The sequence below is a fragment of the Eimeria maxima genome, genomic scaffold (genome assembly GCF_000499605.1).
Source record: "Eimeria maxima Weybridge genomic scaffold, Emw_scaff536, whole genome shotgun sequence".
Classification (NCBI taxonomy): Eukaryota; Apicomplexa; class Conoidasida; order Eucoccidiorida; family Eimeriidae; genus Eimeria; species Eimeria maxima.
The window spans coordinates 1-17,500 of record NW_013566580.1 but is presented as its reverse complement, the minus strand read 5'-3'; the positions used below and the strand labels follow the sequence as shown (position 1 = coordinate 17,500).

Below are 17,500 nucleotides of genomic sequence, written 5' to 3'. Positions count from 1 at the left end.
GCTGCTGCTGCTGCAGTCCTGCAGCAGCAATGCTGCTGCTGCAGTGCTGCAGGAGCAACAACAGCCTTCTTACGAGCCCTTCTGTTCAGCGGGACCTCTGCTGTACATACCTTGGGGGCCCCCCTAAGGGGCCCCCACGCTGCCTGGTGCTATACCCTCCTCCTCTCCCTTACACAAATAAACCCTGGGGCCCCCCTCAAAGGGGCCCCCTTTAGGGGGGCCCCTCCCCCTTTAAGGGCCCCCCCCCATAATGCAGCCCTCTCCAGATAGCCTCTACCCATACGCCGCGCTATATAATGGGCCCCCCCCCTAGAGGGGGCCCCCCCCCCTTGAGGGGCCCCCGCCTGTATAAGAGTTCCTCCTCCCTCCTGGTCGTATATGTCCACTGGGCCCCCTCCCTTTCCTCATGGGGGCCCCTCTTCCTCCCCTTTATAAGAGTACAGATGCTAATAACTTCGAGTTATGGGGTATATCGAAGGGGAGGGGCCCCCTAATGGTACCAGCAGCAGCAGGTTTATTTTTTTGCAGCAATATGCATGCATTATGCATAAAAGATAGATAAGATCCATCTTTTCTTCTTTTTTCTTTCTTGCTTCTTACTATTATACCTAATGGCATCTTATTTATCTTATTATTTATTTGCTGCTGCTGCTGTTTATTCTGCTGCTGCTGCTGCTGCTGCTGCTGCTGCGGTTGCACACGGTCACGGACTGATAAACGGACACGGGCCCCAGGGGCCCCCCTTCCTCTCCTATAATTACCTAGACCTATTATGCATGCCTTTAGTACCCCTGAGCTGTCTATACACCTCACCATTGATTGCTTCTGTAGGCCTAATAAAGGGAATGATAGGCGCAACATTGCTGCTCCTCCTCCTCCTGCTGCTGCTGGTGTTGCTGGCGTTGCTGCTGGTGTTGCTGCTGGTGTTGCTGTTGCTGCTGTTGTTGCTGCTGTTGTTGGTGATGGTCGTGTTGCTGTTGTTATTGATGCTGGATGTGGTGGTGGTGGATGCTCTGCTGCTGCATGCAGATACTGATGGTTGGCCTGCTGCTGCTGCTGCTGGTGGTGATGGGAGTTCTGCTGCTGCTGCTGTTGCTGCTGCTGCTGCTGCAGTAGTTATAGCAGCAAATAAAGATAATGTTGATTATAGGGCTGGTAAGAATGGTGGGCAGGATCGTGCAGGATGGGCTGCTGCTGCTGCTGCTGCTGCTGCTGTGGCTGCTGGTGCTGCTGCTGGTGCTGCTGATGGTGCTGCTGATGGTGCTGCTGCTGCTGTTGGTTATAGCCCCGCAGTGTATAAAGACTGCAGCAGAAGACACTTGCTGCAGCAAGAAGCAGCAAAAAAAGAAATAAAATAAACTAAAAAGAATCTTCGTACCATAAGAAGCCACAAACACCAAGCGTGGGGTGGAGGCTGCTGCTGCTGCTGCTGCTGCTGCTGCTGCTGGCAGCAGCAGCTGCTGCAGCTCCTTGCTGCTGTTACGGCTCTCTGCAGCAGTGAAGGTAACTTTGCTGCTGCAGCAGCAGCAGAGTTCAAAAGAGAAGAAACCCACAAGCTGATGCTGCTCCCATGCGCATGCAAAGTCCCCCGAAGGGCAGCAGCAGCAGCAGCAGCAGCAGCAGCACCAGCAGCACCAGCAGCACCAGCAGCAGCAGCCGGAGGAGTGGCAGCGGCGTCACGCGTTGCTGCAGTTGCTGCTGCTGCTGCTGCAGCAGACATAAATTACCTTAAATGTAAATGTTAAAGATATAAATAAAACAATTAATTAATTAATAGCATTGAGGGGGTTCCGTGCTGCGCTGCAGCAGCAGCAGCTGCTGCACGCTCCGCCCCAGCTGCTGCTGCTACAGTTGCTAGTGGTCTGCTGCTGCTGCTGCTACGGCAGCAGCAGCGGCAGCAGCAGCAGCAGCAGCAGCAGCAATACCGTCATGCGTCCGTTATTCATCTGCTGCAGCAGCTGCAACAAAGAATAAGCGTTTCTTTTAATTTATAATAAAGGCAGCAGCTCTTCTGTTTTGCTGCTGCTGCTGCTGCTGCTGCCTGTGACTGTTGGTGGCGCTCCTACCCCGTTCTGCTGCTGCAGTCGCACCGCAACATCGAAGTGCAGCAGCAGCAGCAGCAGCAGCAGCAGGTGCTGGCATTTTGCTGCTGCAGTTCTGCCGTTTCTCCCCATTATAGACTCTTATGTTTGCTTATCTAATACGACTGCAGGTTTGCTGCTAGGCTGCTGCTGCTGCTGCCGCGCCCTGCTGCAGCAGCAGGCGATCCCATCTCCCCGCAGCGCAGCAGGCCGGGGCAGCAGCAGCAGCAGTCCGCTGGTCTTCTTCTGCATCACTGCTGCAGCAGCAATCCATCGGTTCCTGCTGCGTCGTTTGTTATTTGCTGCTCTTTGCTGCTGCTGCTGCTCCTGCTGCTGCGGCGCGCCGTGCACCCGCCCGCCTGTTGCAGCAGCAGCAGCCGCAGCAGCACAGCAGTCGCAGTAGTAGTCGCGCAGCAGCATAGCAGCAGCAGAAGCAGCGCTCTTCTGACGATGGCTGCAGCAGCAGATCCGACTCCATGTGCAGCGCAGCAGCTGCAGCAGCTGCTGCTGCAGGAGCTGCCAGCGTCGTCTGCTGCTGCAGCAGAACAGCAGCAAGGCAGCAGCAATATAGCAGATTGGCCTGCTGATGGGGCAGCTGTGGGGGGCCCCTCAGAAGCAGTAAAGAGACTGCAGCAGCAAAGTAGAGGTGCAGCAGCAAGAGCAGCAGCACCATTTGCTGCTGCCTTGTGTGGCATGCGCAGCAGCGACGGCAGCAGCAGCAGCAGCGCAGCAGCAGCAGACAGCAGCAAAAGCTGCAGCAGCACAAGTCACCCGGTAAGCAGCCCATCGGCATCAGAAGTTGCTGCAGCAGCAGCAGCAGAGATTGATGATGATGATTTCTTGCTGCAGCAGCAGCACACCACGAACAGCAGCAGCAGCAGCACGAGCAGCAGATTGGCATCAAGGCGTCCTGTGGCTCTACAAGCAGGTCTTACATCTCCTGCTGCTGCTGCAGCAGCAGCAGCAGCAGCATCTTGTCGCCCCTCCCCTTCTGCTGCATCAGAGGGCAGCCGCAGCACGAGGGCATCAACAAGGCCTAAGAGGCAGTTAGCGCGTCGTGATGGAGAGCAGCAGCAGCAGCAGCAGCAGCAGCAGCAACTATGCAGCAGCGTAGGAGGAAGCATCAGCAGCAGCAAACACCAAAAAAGATCTAATCAGCAGCAAGCAAGAAGCCGTCGTTCTTCTTCCCTGGATCCGCATGCATTAGATGCTGCTGCTGCTGCTGCTGCTGCAGGGTCTAATGGGGATCCTGCAGCAGCAGCAGCAGCAGCAGCTGTTGCTGCATGCAGCAGCAGCAGCAGCCTCAATGGCAGCAGCAACAGCACTGTATCCAATCTCTCCTCTATTAAGCAGCAGCAAGAGGAGCTGCTGCTGCGCAGCACACCAAGGGACCGCAGCAGCAGCAGACCTGATGAATGGCTACCTATAAGAAGCGAGAGGCAGCAGCAGCAGCAGCAGCAGCAGCAGCAGCAGCAACCATCAGATAATCAACTTAGACAGCTGGGCGTACACTTCAGCCGTTATGATAACTCATGGGTAGCTCGTCTTCACGTTGGTAAGCATTTGCTGCTGCTGCTGCTGCTGCTGCTGCTCTTGCTGCTGCTGCTGCTGCTGCTGCTGCTGTAGATATAGGACATTATATATAATTAGAAGAAGGTTGCTTAGCCTCTCCTTTTGTGCTGCTGTTGCTGTTGCTGTTGCTGCTGCTGCTGCTGCTTCTATGTGTGAGTAATCTACCACCTTGTATACACATATGTGCTTAATAAATATATATTTTTCCTGTTGCTGCTGCTGCTGCTGCTGCTGCTGCTGCTGCTGCTGCTGCTGCAGGTGGTAAGATATTAAAGAAATATTTTTCCTCAAAGTTGTATGGATTTGAGAAGGCGAGAGAAAAAGCCCTGCAGGCAAGAAAGGACATGGAGCTAGACTTGCTGCGTAGCCAGCGGCAGCAGCAGGAGGCTGCTGCTGCTGCTGCTGCTGCTGCTGCTGCAGCAGCAGCAGCAGCAGGTGCAACAAATGGTGGTACAAATACCACCAAAGGATGCCCTAGTAACAATAATAATAACCAGGTTAATGGCGTAACAGCAACAACACCTACAGGATTATTAGCAGCAACAGCAGCAGCAGCAGCAGCAGCAGCACCGCTACCCCCGCTACTGTCTGCTGCTGCAGTAGAGGAAGATTTGCTGCGCCCTGAGGATAATCTAAAGAAAGGGATGTCTTTGTTCCATTCTGCTGCTGCTGCTGCTGCTGTTATGTTAGCGCAGCAGCAAGTTATGCAGCAACTGCTGCTGCTGCAGATGCATTCATCTGCAACTGCAGCAGCAACTGCACAACAGCAGCAGCAGCAGCAGCAGCGACAAAGACCAGGAGACAGTCTTATGTCGCAAGCAGAGACAGCTGGATACGCGCTGCAGCTAGAGCAGCTGCAGCGGCTGCAGCAACTGCAGCAACTGCAGCAGCTGCATCAGCAGCAATTTGCTACAACATTCCTTCTTGCTGCTGCTGGCTGTATTGCTGATGGCAGCAGCAGCACGGTCCCTACACCTAGCAGCAGCAGCACACCTGGTGGCAGCAGCAGCAGCAGCAGCACCGGTTGCTGCAGCAGCAGCAGTGGCTGCTGCTGCAGCACACCTGGTGGGGAACCATGTGGGGCATCAGTATGTAAGCTAGAGAGGCAGCAAGAGGAACAGGAGCAGCAGCAGCAGCAGCAACAGCAGCAGCTGCTGCTGTACGGACCTAGCAGAGGAAGAGGGGGATCGCGTACTGGGTACACCTCCCCTAGTGGCTTTAGGAAGCGCTGCTGCAGCACAGTGGGAGGGGAGAGTTCTGCTGCTGCTGCTGCTGCTGCTGCATTGGGTAGGCAGCAACAGCAGACCGGAGCAGCAGCAGGAGCAGCAGCAGCAGATAATAATCCCCTGCTGCAGCAAACTGGCAATGAATCTCCTTTTACTGCTGTTGCTTCTTTGCTTGCTTCTCTTGGGGTACCAAGCAAGAACAGCAGCAGCAGCAACAGCAGCAACGGCAGCAGCAAACGTCGAGGCAATTCAGCAGCAGCTGCTGCTGGACAGCAGCAGCAGGATATTGCCGGCCCCACACGTGAGGTGTCTCTGCAGCAGCAAACAACAGCAGCAGCAGCAGATCCTTCTAGTATTTGCTCCCCTTTAGAGCTGCAGCAGCAGGTGCAGCAGCGGCTGCAGCAGCTGCTGCAGCAGCTGCAGGGTCAGGACGACACCAGCAGCAGCACACGTGCAGATGATCCAAGACAGCAGCAACAGCAGCAGCAGCAGCAGCAAGAAGGATCATCTCCTTCTTTGCTTCCTGGTCTACAGGAGCTGCTGCAATCCCTTGGTGCTGTCTCTCCTTCGGGGCAACCAGACAGTGCTGCAGCAGCAGCAGCAGCAGCAGCAGCAGCAGCAGGTAGTGGAGCTGCTGCTGGAGTGCAGCAGCAGCAACAACAACAACAGCAGCAGCAGCAGCAGCCCCAAGATGAGCATGCTGCGCGTCTTCGTGAGGCGGTGCAGCAGCTGCGCGAAGTGCAGCAGCAGTTCCTGCAGGAGCATCAGGGTAGGCAGCAGCAGCAACAACAGCAGCAGCAGCAGCAGCAGCAGCAAGAAGAAGAAGAAGAAGAAGAAGATATGCAACATGATGTTGATTCTGCTGCTGCTGCTCTTTTAGGCAGCAGAAACAAGAAGCACCGCATCCCTGCGTAGCTGCTGTTCCCCTTATTTGCTGCCTCTGCTGCTGCTACTGCTGCTGCTGCTGCTGCTGTTTTGATTGTACCAGCAGCAGCAACAGCAGCAGCTGCTGCAGCTTCTGGTGCTTTGGCTGCAACAGCAGCAGCAGCAGCAACAGCAGCAGGCAAAGAGCCAGTCAGTCTTTTGGATACTTTTATTGTTTTGGAGTATTTGTCCCCTTCTTGCTGCTGCTGCTGCGCATTTTGATGCAGCAGCAGCAGCAGCAGCAACGATTGATGCTGCAGCAGCAGCAGCAGCAGCAGCAGCAAAGTTGCTGCAAATCCTCTTCGTTGGCTTTGGCAAGATTTGAGGTGTCGTTTTTGCGGAAGCAGCTGCAGCAGCAGATGCTGCTGCAGCAGCAGTTGATGGCACTGCTGCAGCAGCTGCTGCAGCAGCAGCTGCTGCTGCAGCAGCAGCGGAAAACACTGCTGCTGCTGCAGCTTTCACTCATAGTCATTTGAATGCATGTGACGGTTTACAGCTTCAGCCACCACAGAAGCAGCAGCAGCAGCAGCAGCTGCTGCTGCTGCTGCTGCAGCGGCTGCTACTGCTGCAGCAGCTGCACCTGCAAGAAAAAAAGCAGCAGCAATAACAGCAGCAGGAATGTTCTGATGAAGAAAGCTGCTGCTGCTCTCAACAGTGGCGAGAGGTGCAGGCACATACGTTGTCTCGTGCTGCTGCTGCTTCTGCTGCTGCTGCTGCTGATGACCAGCAGCAGCAGCAGCAGCAGCAGCAGGTTGTCTCGTCTTTGAATTGTGTTTGGGCTAGCAGTATAGAAGCCATCAGCTTCCTACTAGCTTGTGTGTATACCATTTGCTGCTGTTGCTGCTGCTGCTGCTATAACTGCAGCAGCAGCAGCAGCAGCAGCAGCAGCTGGTATCACTGCTGCTGCTGTTGCAGCAGCAGCAGCAGCAGCAAGTGCTGTTGAGCAGCCCTTGTCGCATTTGCGCAGTGGGCTGTACAGACACCTCAGGTTCACTGGGGGGACTGTGCTGCTGCTGCTGCAGCAGCTTTAAGCCTGAGCAGCGGGCAGCAGCAATAATTGCTGCTGCTGCTGCTGCAGGGGGAGGGTGTGGGTGCAGCAGATGCTGCATGCAGCTGCTGCTGCAGCAGCAGCAGCAGCAACTGCTGCTGCTGAGTGGGTTGTGCAGAGGGTTAAATAAACCAATTGTGTGTAAGTGATTTCTATACCCCTTACCTGTTGCTTCTCCTTTGCTGCTGCTGCTGCTGCTGCTGCAGCAGCAGCAGCAAGTGCTGCTGTTGCTGCTGATTCTGCTGCTGGTAGCGAATAAGGTCGTTACTTGGGTGCTGCTGCTGCACTGCAGCAGCAGCAACAGTGTAGAGTTTGCTGCTGTATAGATTGTACTTATGCCACACTAGCGAAGCTAAGGGAGGAGCAGCAGTAACAGCAGCAGCAGCAACAACAGCAACAGCAGCAGCAGCAGCAGCAGTTAGTTAGCTATTTCCCTAATATACTTTGCGGTGTATATGCATGCATTGAGGTGTACGTACACCCCAACCTTGCAAATATGCAATAAATAAGACAAAGGAGAAGATGTATATTATATATAAATAAATATTTATTTATTTATTTATTTATACTAATTAATTAATTAATTAATTAATTAATTAATTAATTAATTTAATTAACTAAATTTATTTTTTTATATAATTTATTTATTTATTTATTTATTTATTTATATAAGGAAATATTATTTCTCCTTTGTCTTTATATATATTTGTTGCTGCACACACCTGGGGTGTATAGGCAGCTCCCTCCCTTCCCTTAGCTAGCTAGCTTCTTAGCTAGCTCGCTTCTTAGCTAGCTAGCTAGCTAGCTAGCTAGCTAGCTAGGTACCTTCCTAGCTAGCTAGCTAGGTAAATAGCCAACCTGCTGGCTAGATAGTTATGTATCTGGGTAGCTAGCTAGTCAGCTAGCTAGCTAGCTAGCTAACTAGTTAGCTAGCTAGTTAGCTAGCTAGTTAGCTAGCTAGTTAGCTAGCTAGTTAGCTAGCTAGTTAGCTAGCTACTACAAAAGATTAGTTCGTTAGCTAGCTAGCTACCTATTTAGCTACTTAGCTAGCTAGCTAGCCAGCTAGTTAGCTAGCCAACTACCTAGCCAGCTAGCTAGCTAGCCAACTAGCCAGCTAGCTAGCTAGCTAGCTAGCTAGCTAGTTGGTCCCTGGCCGGACGCTGCGCCTTGCTGTTTTATTTCTGCTTCTGTTTGCCCCAAAGAGATTGCTGCTGCCTCCTTTTCCTTTTGCTGCTGCTGCTGCTTCTGCTGCTGCTGCTGCTTCTGGTGCTCCTCCTGCTGCTGCTGCAGCTGCAACAGCTGCTGCAGCTGCTGCAGCTGCTGCTTCTGCTGCTGCTGCAGCTGCTCCTACTAGACGAGGAGGAGCACGAACTCCTATAGGAGATGCAGCAGCAGCAGCAACAGGTGTCTGCGGAGACAGTAGCTCAATTAGCTGCAGCACATCTCCTTTTCTTTTTGCTGCTGCTAGCTGCAGCAGCATGCGTTGCTGCGGTGGTACACCTGCTGCTGCTGCAGCAGCAGCAGCTGCTGCTGCTTCCCTCTCAGCAGCACGCTGCTGTACCCAATCACGCTGCTGCAGCACAGCAGCAAGACGCAGCAAATCAGAAGCAGCTAACCTCTCGCGCAGCAGCAGCAGCAGCAGCGGCCCTTGCTGCGGCAGCAGCCGCTGCTGATCTGTACATACAAACAGCAGCTGCTGCGCTGCTTCTTCTGCTGCTAGTACAACAGGAGGGAGTGCAGCAGTAGGTAGGCCCTGTAGCACCAGCTGCTGCTGTTGCTGCTGCTGCTGCTGCAGCTGCAACGGCACCTGCTGCTGTTGCTGCTGCTGAGAAGGAACCTGCTGCTGAGGAGGCAGCGGTTGCTGCTGCAGCTGCTGCTGCTGCTGGATAGGCAGCAGCTGCTCCTGTGCTGCAGCACACAGCAGCTCTTGGAAGGGATGCAGCAGCAGCAAAGGTGGTGCATGCAGAGAAGGAGGTGCAGCACCTTCTTGTTGCGCTGCAGCACAGCTGCTGCAGTTGCTGCTGCTGCTGCTGCAGGTTAACCAATAAGGACCTAGAGGTGTATGTACACCCCGTGCTGTGCTGCTGCTAGATAGACCACTAACAGCAGCAGGATAGACAGCAGCAGTTCGCAGCAGCAGCTGGATATACCACAATACAGCAGCACAGCAGCAGCACCAGCTACCCTGCTGCTGCAATTGGTGCTGCAGTTGTTGCTGCTGTTGCTGTTGCTGCAGCAGCTGCTGCGGTGATTCACGGAACATCCAGCCCCAAGGGCAGCAGCACGTGCTGCAGTTGCGGTCCTTGCACAGAGGCTGCATGCAGAAGGAGCAACAGTTCGTGCTGCTGCTTCTCTTGCTGCTGTTGCTGCTGCTGCTGCTGCTGCTGTTGCTGCTGCTGTCGGCCTTGGCAACCGCCGCTTCTTGTGCAGCTCTGCCATCACCTCCGCTTGCACTGCCGCTGCTCCCGCTGTTGCTGCTGTTGCAGCAATTGCTGCTGCTGTTGCTGCTGTTGCTGCTGGTCCTGCTGCAGCAAGCAGCAGCAATTGCTGCTGCCTCCCTAGGTAAGGATAGACCTAACATTAGATGAAAGGAAGCAATCGTCCCCCAAGAAGAGGAGACACCTAAGGAGGGGACAGCAGTAATAGGTAGCATATTGCATGTAGGGAGACAGCTGCTGCTGCTGCTGCTGCTGCTGTTGCTGCTGTTGGTGCTGTTGCTGCTGCTGGTGCTGTTGCTGCTGCTGCTGCTGTTGGGTGTATCGTCTACAGCAGCAGATGGCAACAAACTCTCATCTATACCTAAGATTGATGGTGTCTCTTTTGCTGTTGCTGCTGCTGGCAGCAGCAAAGTACACAGCAACTTCCAGCAAAGTTTCTCAGCACTTTGCTGCGTTGCTGCTGCTGCTGCTGCTGCAGCAACATCTGCTGCTGCTGCTGCTCCTGCTGCTCCTTCTGTAATGGGCGTATCAAGGAGGTGTCTATCGCCAGGGGTACCATCCTTGCTGCTGTGCTGTGATTCGTCGTGTTGCTCCTGCTGCTGTTGCTGCTGCTGTTGCTGCTGCTGTTGCTGCTGCTGCTGCTGCAGCGCAACAACAACAGCATTCCCGTGCCCCCAGCATGCAGACAACTTGCTGCTGCGGCAGCAGCCAGCCCCACCCCACAACATTGCTGCTGCCCAGTGCAGCAGCAGCTCAGCACAAGTTGCCTTTTGCTGCGCTTTAGATAGTAGCTGCTGCCGCAGCCGCTGCTGCTGCAGTTGCTGCTGCTGCAGTTGTTGCAGCTGCTGCTGCAACTGCTGAGGTGGTAACTTTTGCTGCTGCAGGGCTATTGCTGCTGCTGCTTCTGTTGGTTCCTCCTTCACACCCGGTGCAGCAATAACAGCAGCACCCGCTGCTGGTGTGCTGCTGCTGCTGCTACTGTTGCTGCAGTCGTCTGCTGCACCAGTTAGGGCCCCCCCCTTGCTGCGAATAACAGCAGCACGAATACCCATTTGCCTTACTGCATGCACCTCCAGTAGCAGCAACAACGGGTAGTCGCATGCATGCAGCAGCAAACGTGTTGCTGCTGCAGCACAAGAACGCAGCAGCTGCCTAAATGTATCCTGCAGCACTTCCTTCTCTGCTGCAGGAAGCTCAGCTAGCTCGATATGCGGCTCTGCTGCTGCTGCTGCTGCTGCACTTGCTGCTGCTGCTGCTGCATTTGCCGCCGCTGCTGCCGCTGCTCCCGCGCTACGAAGACCCGGCAGCTGCACGCGTTTCTGCGGCTGCTGCTGCTGCTGCGGCAGCAGGCGTCTAACACGGAAGGCAGCAGCAAGAGACTGGTAGCTGCTGCTGCTGTCATCTGCTGGCAGCAACTCCCCACGAGAGACCCTAGCAAGGCCTAGTAGGAACTGCAGCGCAGACAGCAGGAGCGCATGCATCCCTGGATCTGCTGCTGCTGCTGCAGCAGCAGCAGCAGCAGGAGACGTAGAAGAAGCAGCTCCAGAAGGAGCTGCTGCTGCTGCTGCAGTTGCTGCAGCAGCAGCTGCAGCTGTAGAGGTGTCATCGTTGTTCAGCAACCCCACAGTTGCAGGGATAATATGCTGCAGCGTCAGCAGCAGCAGCTGCTGCAGCAGCTTATGGCTTTGCTGCTGCTGCAGCAGCAACCAACAAGGCAGAGGCAGGGAGAAGCAGGTGCCTAGACACTGGAAGAGAGACCGCAGCAGCAGCTGCTGCTCATTTAAAAATTTAAATACTGCAGCAGCAACATCTGCATCTCCCCCCATATATGTAGCAGCAATTGCTGCTGCTGCTGCTGCTGCATTGCTGCTGCTGCTGCTACTGTTGCTGTTGCTGTTGTTGATGCTGGCCAAGGTGGCTGCCCTTGTCTGCAGCGGACCACTACCAGCAGCAGCAGCAGCAGCAGCAGTAAGAGACCGCTTAATAGGGCGACGACCCTCATTAGCTGCCTCCTGCTGCAGCAGGCCCTGCGGCGCAAGAGCCAGTAGGTGCTGCAGCAGCAGCAACAGCAGCTGCAGCAGCAGAGACAGCGCCTCCTCTGAGTGCTGCTGCGATGTAGAGATGCAGCGCAGCAAAGGCAGCAGCACGCGAGACACCCATTGCTGCAGATCTAGCTGCAGCAGCCTGCAGCTGCTGCTGGCCTCTCCTGTGCTGTTGCTGCTGCTGCTGCTTCCTTCTGACGCACTGTTGCTGCTGCTGCTGCGACTGGAGGCAAGGGAGCTGCTGCCCTGTTTGCTGCGCTGCTTCTGTTGATTGCAGCTGCACAGAGGAGACAGCAGCAGCAGCAGCTGCTGCAGCACATCTCTTGCTTCTTGCATGCATTGAGGGTTAAGGGGAGCAGCAGCACATACAGCAGCACTGCACTCCTCCAGTAGCCCCAATACTAAGGCAGCTCCTTCCTTGCTGCTGCTGCTGCTGCTGCTGTTGCTGTTGCTGCTGCTGCTGCTGTTGCTGCTGTTGCTGCTGCTGTTAGACTGCGGGGAAAGCAGCAGCAACTGCTGCAGCGTTGACCTCTCTTGCTGCAGTGCTTCAGTAAGGCCACGCACTGACAATGCATCGAGAGGTCGCAGTCTCTGCTGCTGCTGCTGCTGCTGCTGTTGCTGCTGCTCCTGCTGCTGCTGTTGTGCACCAGATGCCTTATGCTCCTGCTGCTGCTGCAGCTGTGGAGGCAGGCAGCAGGAGAAAGCGGTTATCGTAAGGAATTGGCGCAGAGCCACCGCCTTCTGTCCCCTAGTGAGGTGTCTAGACACCTCAGGGACAGCAGCAGCAGCAGCACCACCACCACCACCAGAAGCAGCAGCAGCAGCAGCAGATTGATTATCTCCGAAGAGGATCCCACGGAAGTTTTGCTGCTGCAGCCAATTGATGCAGGACCTAAGACTGTCTTCTGTTGCTGCAGCAACCTTGGAGGGTTCAGCAGCAGCAGCAGCAGATGCTGCTGCTGCTGTTGGTTTTGCTGCTGCTGTTGGTGTTGTTAGCTGCAGCAGCAGCTGCTGCAGCCTAATAATAAGGCATACAATAGAGAGAAATGCCCGCAGCAAAGGAAGAGAGCAGCAGCTAGAAGGGAGAGCAGCAGCAGCAGGAGACAGCTGCGGCAGCTGTCGTAGCTGCAGCAGCAGCAACGGTGCACACTTGTCAAGTGTTGTTGCTGCTGCTGCTGCTGCTCCTGCAGCAGCAGCAGCAGTATCCCCACAAGCCTTATCTGCTGCAGCAACCTGACGACGAAGATACACCTCAATAGACAGCAGCAGCTGCAGCAAACCAACAGATAAACGCCTAAACAGTGCCATACCTAATTGAGGCTTCTGCTGCTGCTGCTGCTGCTGCTGCTGCTGCAGTTCTTCGCTGGTGCTGTTGCTGTTGCTGCTGAGGCCGAGGAATTCTGCAAGCTCAGCTGTCCAGCCTGCAACAAGCTCCAGCCGGGCGAATAAATGTTCCCCATCTGCTGCTGCTGCTGCTGCTGCTGTTGCTGCTGCAGTTGCTGCTGCCGGTGCAGCAACAGGTGGAGGCGAAACCACAAGAGCAGCAGCAAAAGATCCACGAGCTGCCCAAGAAGCAGCGACGGTTGCTGACGCTCCGCAGACGCTGCATGCTTGCTGCTGCTGCTGCTGCTGCTGCTGTCCTCGCTGCTGCGACCTCTGCTGCTTCTGCTGCTGCTGCTTCTGCTGCTGCAGCAACTCCACCGCTGCTTCTTGCAGCAGCGGCGGCGTTTGCTGCTTTGTCTTAGGGTTACCAAATAGCTGCAGCAGCAGCCACAAGGCTCCTTCCCCTTCTAGTATCTGTGCAGCATCTGCTGCTGCTGCTGCTGCTGCTGGCTGAGCCAGCTGCTGCAGCAGCAACCCTTCCCGGTTCAACAGCCGCTGCAGCTGTGGAAGCAGCAGCTGCAGCAGCGGCTGCACCCCAACAGCAGCAGCAAGCTGCAGCACCAGTGTGTCACACAAAGGCCTTATAGAGACCAGCACGTCCACCTCCCCGCTGCTGCTGCTGCTGCTGCTGCTGTTTGTATAGCTGCTGCTGCTGCTGATATTGCTGCTGCAGCTGTCGGTGCTCGCGCTACCATATTTGGCGCCGCTGCTGCTGCACTCATGATCGTGGCTGCTTCTGCTGCTGATGCGTTTGCTGCTGCCGCTGCTGCTGCTGCTGCTGCTGGTGTTGCATAGACACCGCATACGACCAAGGGAAGAAGAAGCAGCAAAAGACTGCAGCAGCACCTCAACACGCGGCAGCAGCAGCGACTGCATGCCATCAGCAGCAGCAGCAACAGCTTTCTCCAATTGTATATTTGCTGCTGTTGCTGCTGCAGCTGCTGCTGTTTGATGGGCATCTCGACGCTGCTGCTGCGTCAGCTGCTGCAGCAACAGCTTCTCTTGTCGTGCTGCAGCAAGCAGCTGCAGCAGCGGCCGCAGCAGCAGCAGCAAACCCTTAAGAGCAGCAACACGAAGATCTAAGTAACGAGTAGTCATATAAGCGCAGCTTAATAGGATGCATGCACTAAAAAAGCGGGGGACAACTGATTGCTGCTGCTGCTGCTGCTGCTGTTGCTGCTGCTGTTGTTGCTGTTGCTGTTGTTGTTGTTGATGCTGGGGACGTTTTGGGGTCCGTTCTTGCTGTTGCTGCTGTTGGTGCTGTTGCTGCTGTTGCTGTTGCTGCTGCTGCTGCTGAGGACGAGAGGCCTCTACAAGGAGATAAGCATAAGAACGCCATGAGCTGCTGCGGTGTATAAGCAGCTCCTTGTCTTGCTGCTGCAGCAGAGGCACAACGGAGTGCTGCAGCAGCAGCGGCAGCAGCAAGACAGGGCCCACTCGCCGCTGCCATAGTATAAGACTAAAGGCATTAGAAGGTTGCTGCTGCCTGTGCTGCTGTGCTGCTTCTGTTGCTGCTGCTGCTGCTGCAGCAGCAGCATCAGCAAAATGCTGTGCATGCAACTCTGCCATAGACTGCAGCACGTAGCGAAGGCGCCCTGAGATTGCTGCTGGCAGCAGCAAGCATGGAGCTGCTGCAGCACGAGCAGCAGCAGCAGCAGCAGCGCCGCCAGCTGCAGCAGCAGCAGCAAGCTGACGTGTTGCTGCTGGACCTCTTGCCCATAGGCGCAGCAGCTCTTGTACTGTAAGAGCAGCAAACCTAGCAGCAGCACTGCTGCTGTCATGCAGTGCATGCTGCTGCTCCTCCTCCTCTTTCTCCTGCTGCTCTGCAGCAGCAGCAGCAGCAGCAGCAACAAGCAGTCGTCCTGTAGCTCCACCCCACGCCTGCAGCAGCAGTAGCAGCAGCAAATGGACAAACAATGCAATGCAACACACCGCACTAGAGTACTGCTGCTGTTGCTGCTGTTGCTGCTGCTGCTGCTGCTGCTGCTGCTGCTGCTGCTGCTGGTTACCTGTAGAGGGATAAGTAAGAGTTTAAATAAATCAACAAATTCTTCGGAGGCGATTGCCCAAGAGAACGCAAGAAGGGCCTCATCTGCAGCAGCAGCAGCAGCAGCAGCAGCAGCAACAGCAGCAGCAGCAAATGCAGCAGCAGGGACCCGTCTGTCACGCAGTCCACTAGCCCTGACATGCATGCAGTGCTCTTTATTACGAAGCAGCAGCAGCAGCACCCCCCGCAGCAGCAGCAGTAGAAGCAAGAAAAGCAGCAGCAGCAGCAGCAGCAACAGCAGCAGCAGCAGCAGCAAATGGAGGACTCACTGTATATTCCTTTTGCTGTCAGCACATCTTCTGGCTTTGGCTCTGCACACTCCTTAGCAGAAGGTGCAGCAGCAGCAGCAGCAGCAGCAGGATCTGCTGCTGCTGCTGCTGCTGCTGTATCGGCTGCTGCTGCAGCTGCTGCAGCTGCTGCTGCACAACGGCTCCATATGTTTAAGCAGGTGCAGCAGCAACGAATCCAAACAGTACGAACGAGTGCAGCTAGCTGCTGCAGCTGCTGCAGTTGCTGCTGCAGCAGCTCAAGCTGTTGCTGCTGCTGCTGCTGCTCATTTCCTGCCAGCGAGCTGCTGCTGCTTGTGCTGCTTCGGCCTGTACTCTCCTTTATATCCGCATAATGTGCTGCTGCATCTGCTGCAGCAGCAGCAGCAGCAGTTACTGCTGCTAGCCCCTCCCGCAGCAGCTGCAGCACAAGGGGGGTGTCTGTTAGTACTGCAGCAAGAAAGCGTTGCCGCTGCAGCGGGGAGCAGCAGATGTCCGTACACCATGCTGCTGCTACTATTTGCTGCAGCAGCAGCAGCTGCAGCAGGTGTGCATGCAGCTGCACGACCTCCTCCTTTATCTTCTTCTGCTGTTGTTGTTGCTGTTCCTCCTCCCCATCCTCCTGCTCCTGATCCTGCTGCTGCTGCAGCTGCTGCTGCCGCTGCTGCAGCCCCAAAGTAACTAAACGCATGCAACGCCGCAGCACACTTTGCTGCCTTCCCCTCTGGAAGCCACCACGATAAGGAGGCAGCAGCAGCAGCAGCACAGCAGCAGCAGCAGCAGACAACTCCTCTAATACAGGAAGAACGGGTATGCAGGTGCTGCTGCTGCTGCTGCTGCTGCTGCTGCTGTTGCTGTTGCTGCTGCTGTTGCTGGTGCTGCAGCACGTCCAGGCTGCTTCTATAAGAGAAGCAATACTGCGGTGCAGCAGCAGCGGGGATGCTGTTGGTTCAGCAGCAAGCTGCTGCAGCAGCAGCAGCTGCTGCTGCTGCAGCTTGGTGTCTATACACTCGCACTCTAAGTTGTTATGAAAGGGAGGCTCAAGTGTTGCTGCTGCTACTTCTGCTGCTGCTGTATCTGCATGAGCAGCAGCAGCAGCAGCAGCATTAGCAGCAGCAGCAGCACCACCACCACCACCAGTAGCAGCAGCAGCAGCAGCAGCATCGCATGCAGCAGCAGGTAGCTGCAGACTAGGCAGCCCTTTCTGCGACAGCAGCCGCAGCGATCTAGCAGCAAACATACATCTACCTAGCAGCAGCTCTTCTTTAGATACATTTGCTGCTGCTGCTGCTGCTGCTGCTGCTGCTGTTGCTTCTGCTGCTTCTGGTGGTGTTGCTGAGCATATTGATCTCCTTGTCTCAGAAGAAATGAAGGATGTTGTGCTGCTGCTGCTGTTGCTGCTGACGTCGTAGCTGCTGCTGCTGCTGCTGCTGCTGCGATTGCGGCTGCAGCAGCAAAATAGAGGAGGCAGCTGCTGCTGCAGAGGGGAGTGCTGCAGCGCAGCACCAGCAGCAACAGCAGCAATGCATCTCCCCCAGGCGTCCCTTCTCCATACAAACTTATCTAACAATCGATTTGCTGCTGCTGTTGCTGCTGCAGTTGCTGCTTCTTCTGCTGCAGCGGCCTCTGCGTCAGCAGCAGGAGCAGCAGGAGCAGGAGCAGCAGCAGCTTTTGCTGCAGTTAATACATCGATTGCTGCATCAATACCAAGACACTCACAGCCGACGTTGCCTACGGGACACAGCTGCTGCTGCTGCTGTTGCTGCTGTTGCTGTTGCTGTTGCTGCTGCTGTTGCTGCTGCGGCAGCTGCTTGTCCTCAGTACTAAGGGTGGGAACCCCTAAGGGGGCCCCAGGGGGCCCCCCTGCTGCTGCAGACGCCGCCCTAGCTGTCATTATTGAACATAGCCTATAGGCTAGGGCTTGCTGCTGCAGCAGCAGCAGCTGCTGCTGCTGCAACTGCTGCTGCTGCTGCTGTTACTGCTGCTGCCCTTGCTCTTGCTGCTTGTATGTTTCGCTGTGCCGCTTTGAGCCGTAGGCACAGCCGCAGCAGCTGCAGCAGCCGCAGCAGCAGCAGCAGCAGCAGCAGCGCCCTTAGCAGAGAAAATAACAAATTATTTATAAGCATATATTATAAAATAAATAAAGTCTAATTTCTGCAGCAAACAACAGCAGCAGCAGCAGCAGCAGCAGTAAATGCAGCAACAGCAGCCGCTGCTCTCTGTGATGCATGCGGGGGGCCCCCGTGCAGCTGCTGCAGCAACTGCAGCAACAGCAGCACATAGGTATTTATCCTTGTCTATTAATAAACAAAAAATAAATAAATATAAATTAATTTATATAATTAAATATAAATTAAATAGAAAATATAATTTTATATTTAAAAATCCTCCATGCAGCAGCAGCAGCTGCTGCTGCTGCTGCTGCATTATATAATAGTATTATATATACTCAGCAGCAGTTGCTGCTGCTGCT

At 55.1% G+C, this 17,500-nt stretch overlaps 2 protein-coding genes across 2 annotated transcripts; one reads left to right on the top strand and one right to left on the bottom strand.

Annotated features, from left to right (window-relative positions):
- Positions 1-2,531: 2,531 nt before the first annotated feature.
- On the top strand, positions 2,532-5,794 carry EMWEY_00036730 (hypothetical protein, conserved; the record flags this gene model as incomplete). The annotated part of the gene is made up of 2 exons (XM_013482171.1): positions 2,532-3,636; positions 3,912-5,794. 2 exons carry the CDS (start codon positions 2,532-2,534, stop codon positions 5,792-5,794), a joined length of 2,988 nt encoding a protein of 995 aa, XP_013337625.1.
- A 2,191-nt stretch (positions 5,795-7,985) lies between these two features.
- On the bottom strand, positions 7,986-16,921 carry EMWEY_00036720 (hypothetical protein, conserved; the record flags this gene model as incomplete). Its single annotated transcript, XM_013482170.1, has 4 exons — positions 7,986-8,198; positions 8,413-14,537; positions 14,652-14,723; positions 15,031-16,921. 4 exons carry the CDS (start codon positions 16,919-16,921, stop codon positions 7,986-7,988), a joined length of 8,301 nt encoding a protein of 2,766 aa, XP_013337624.1.
- Positions 16,922-17,500: the final 579 nt, after the last annotated feature.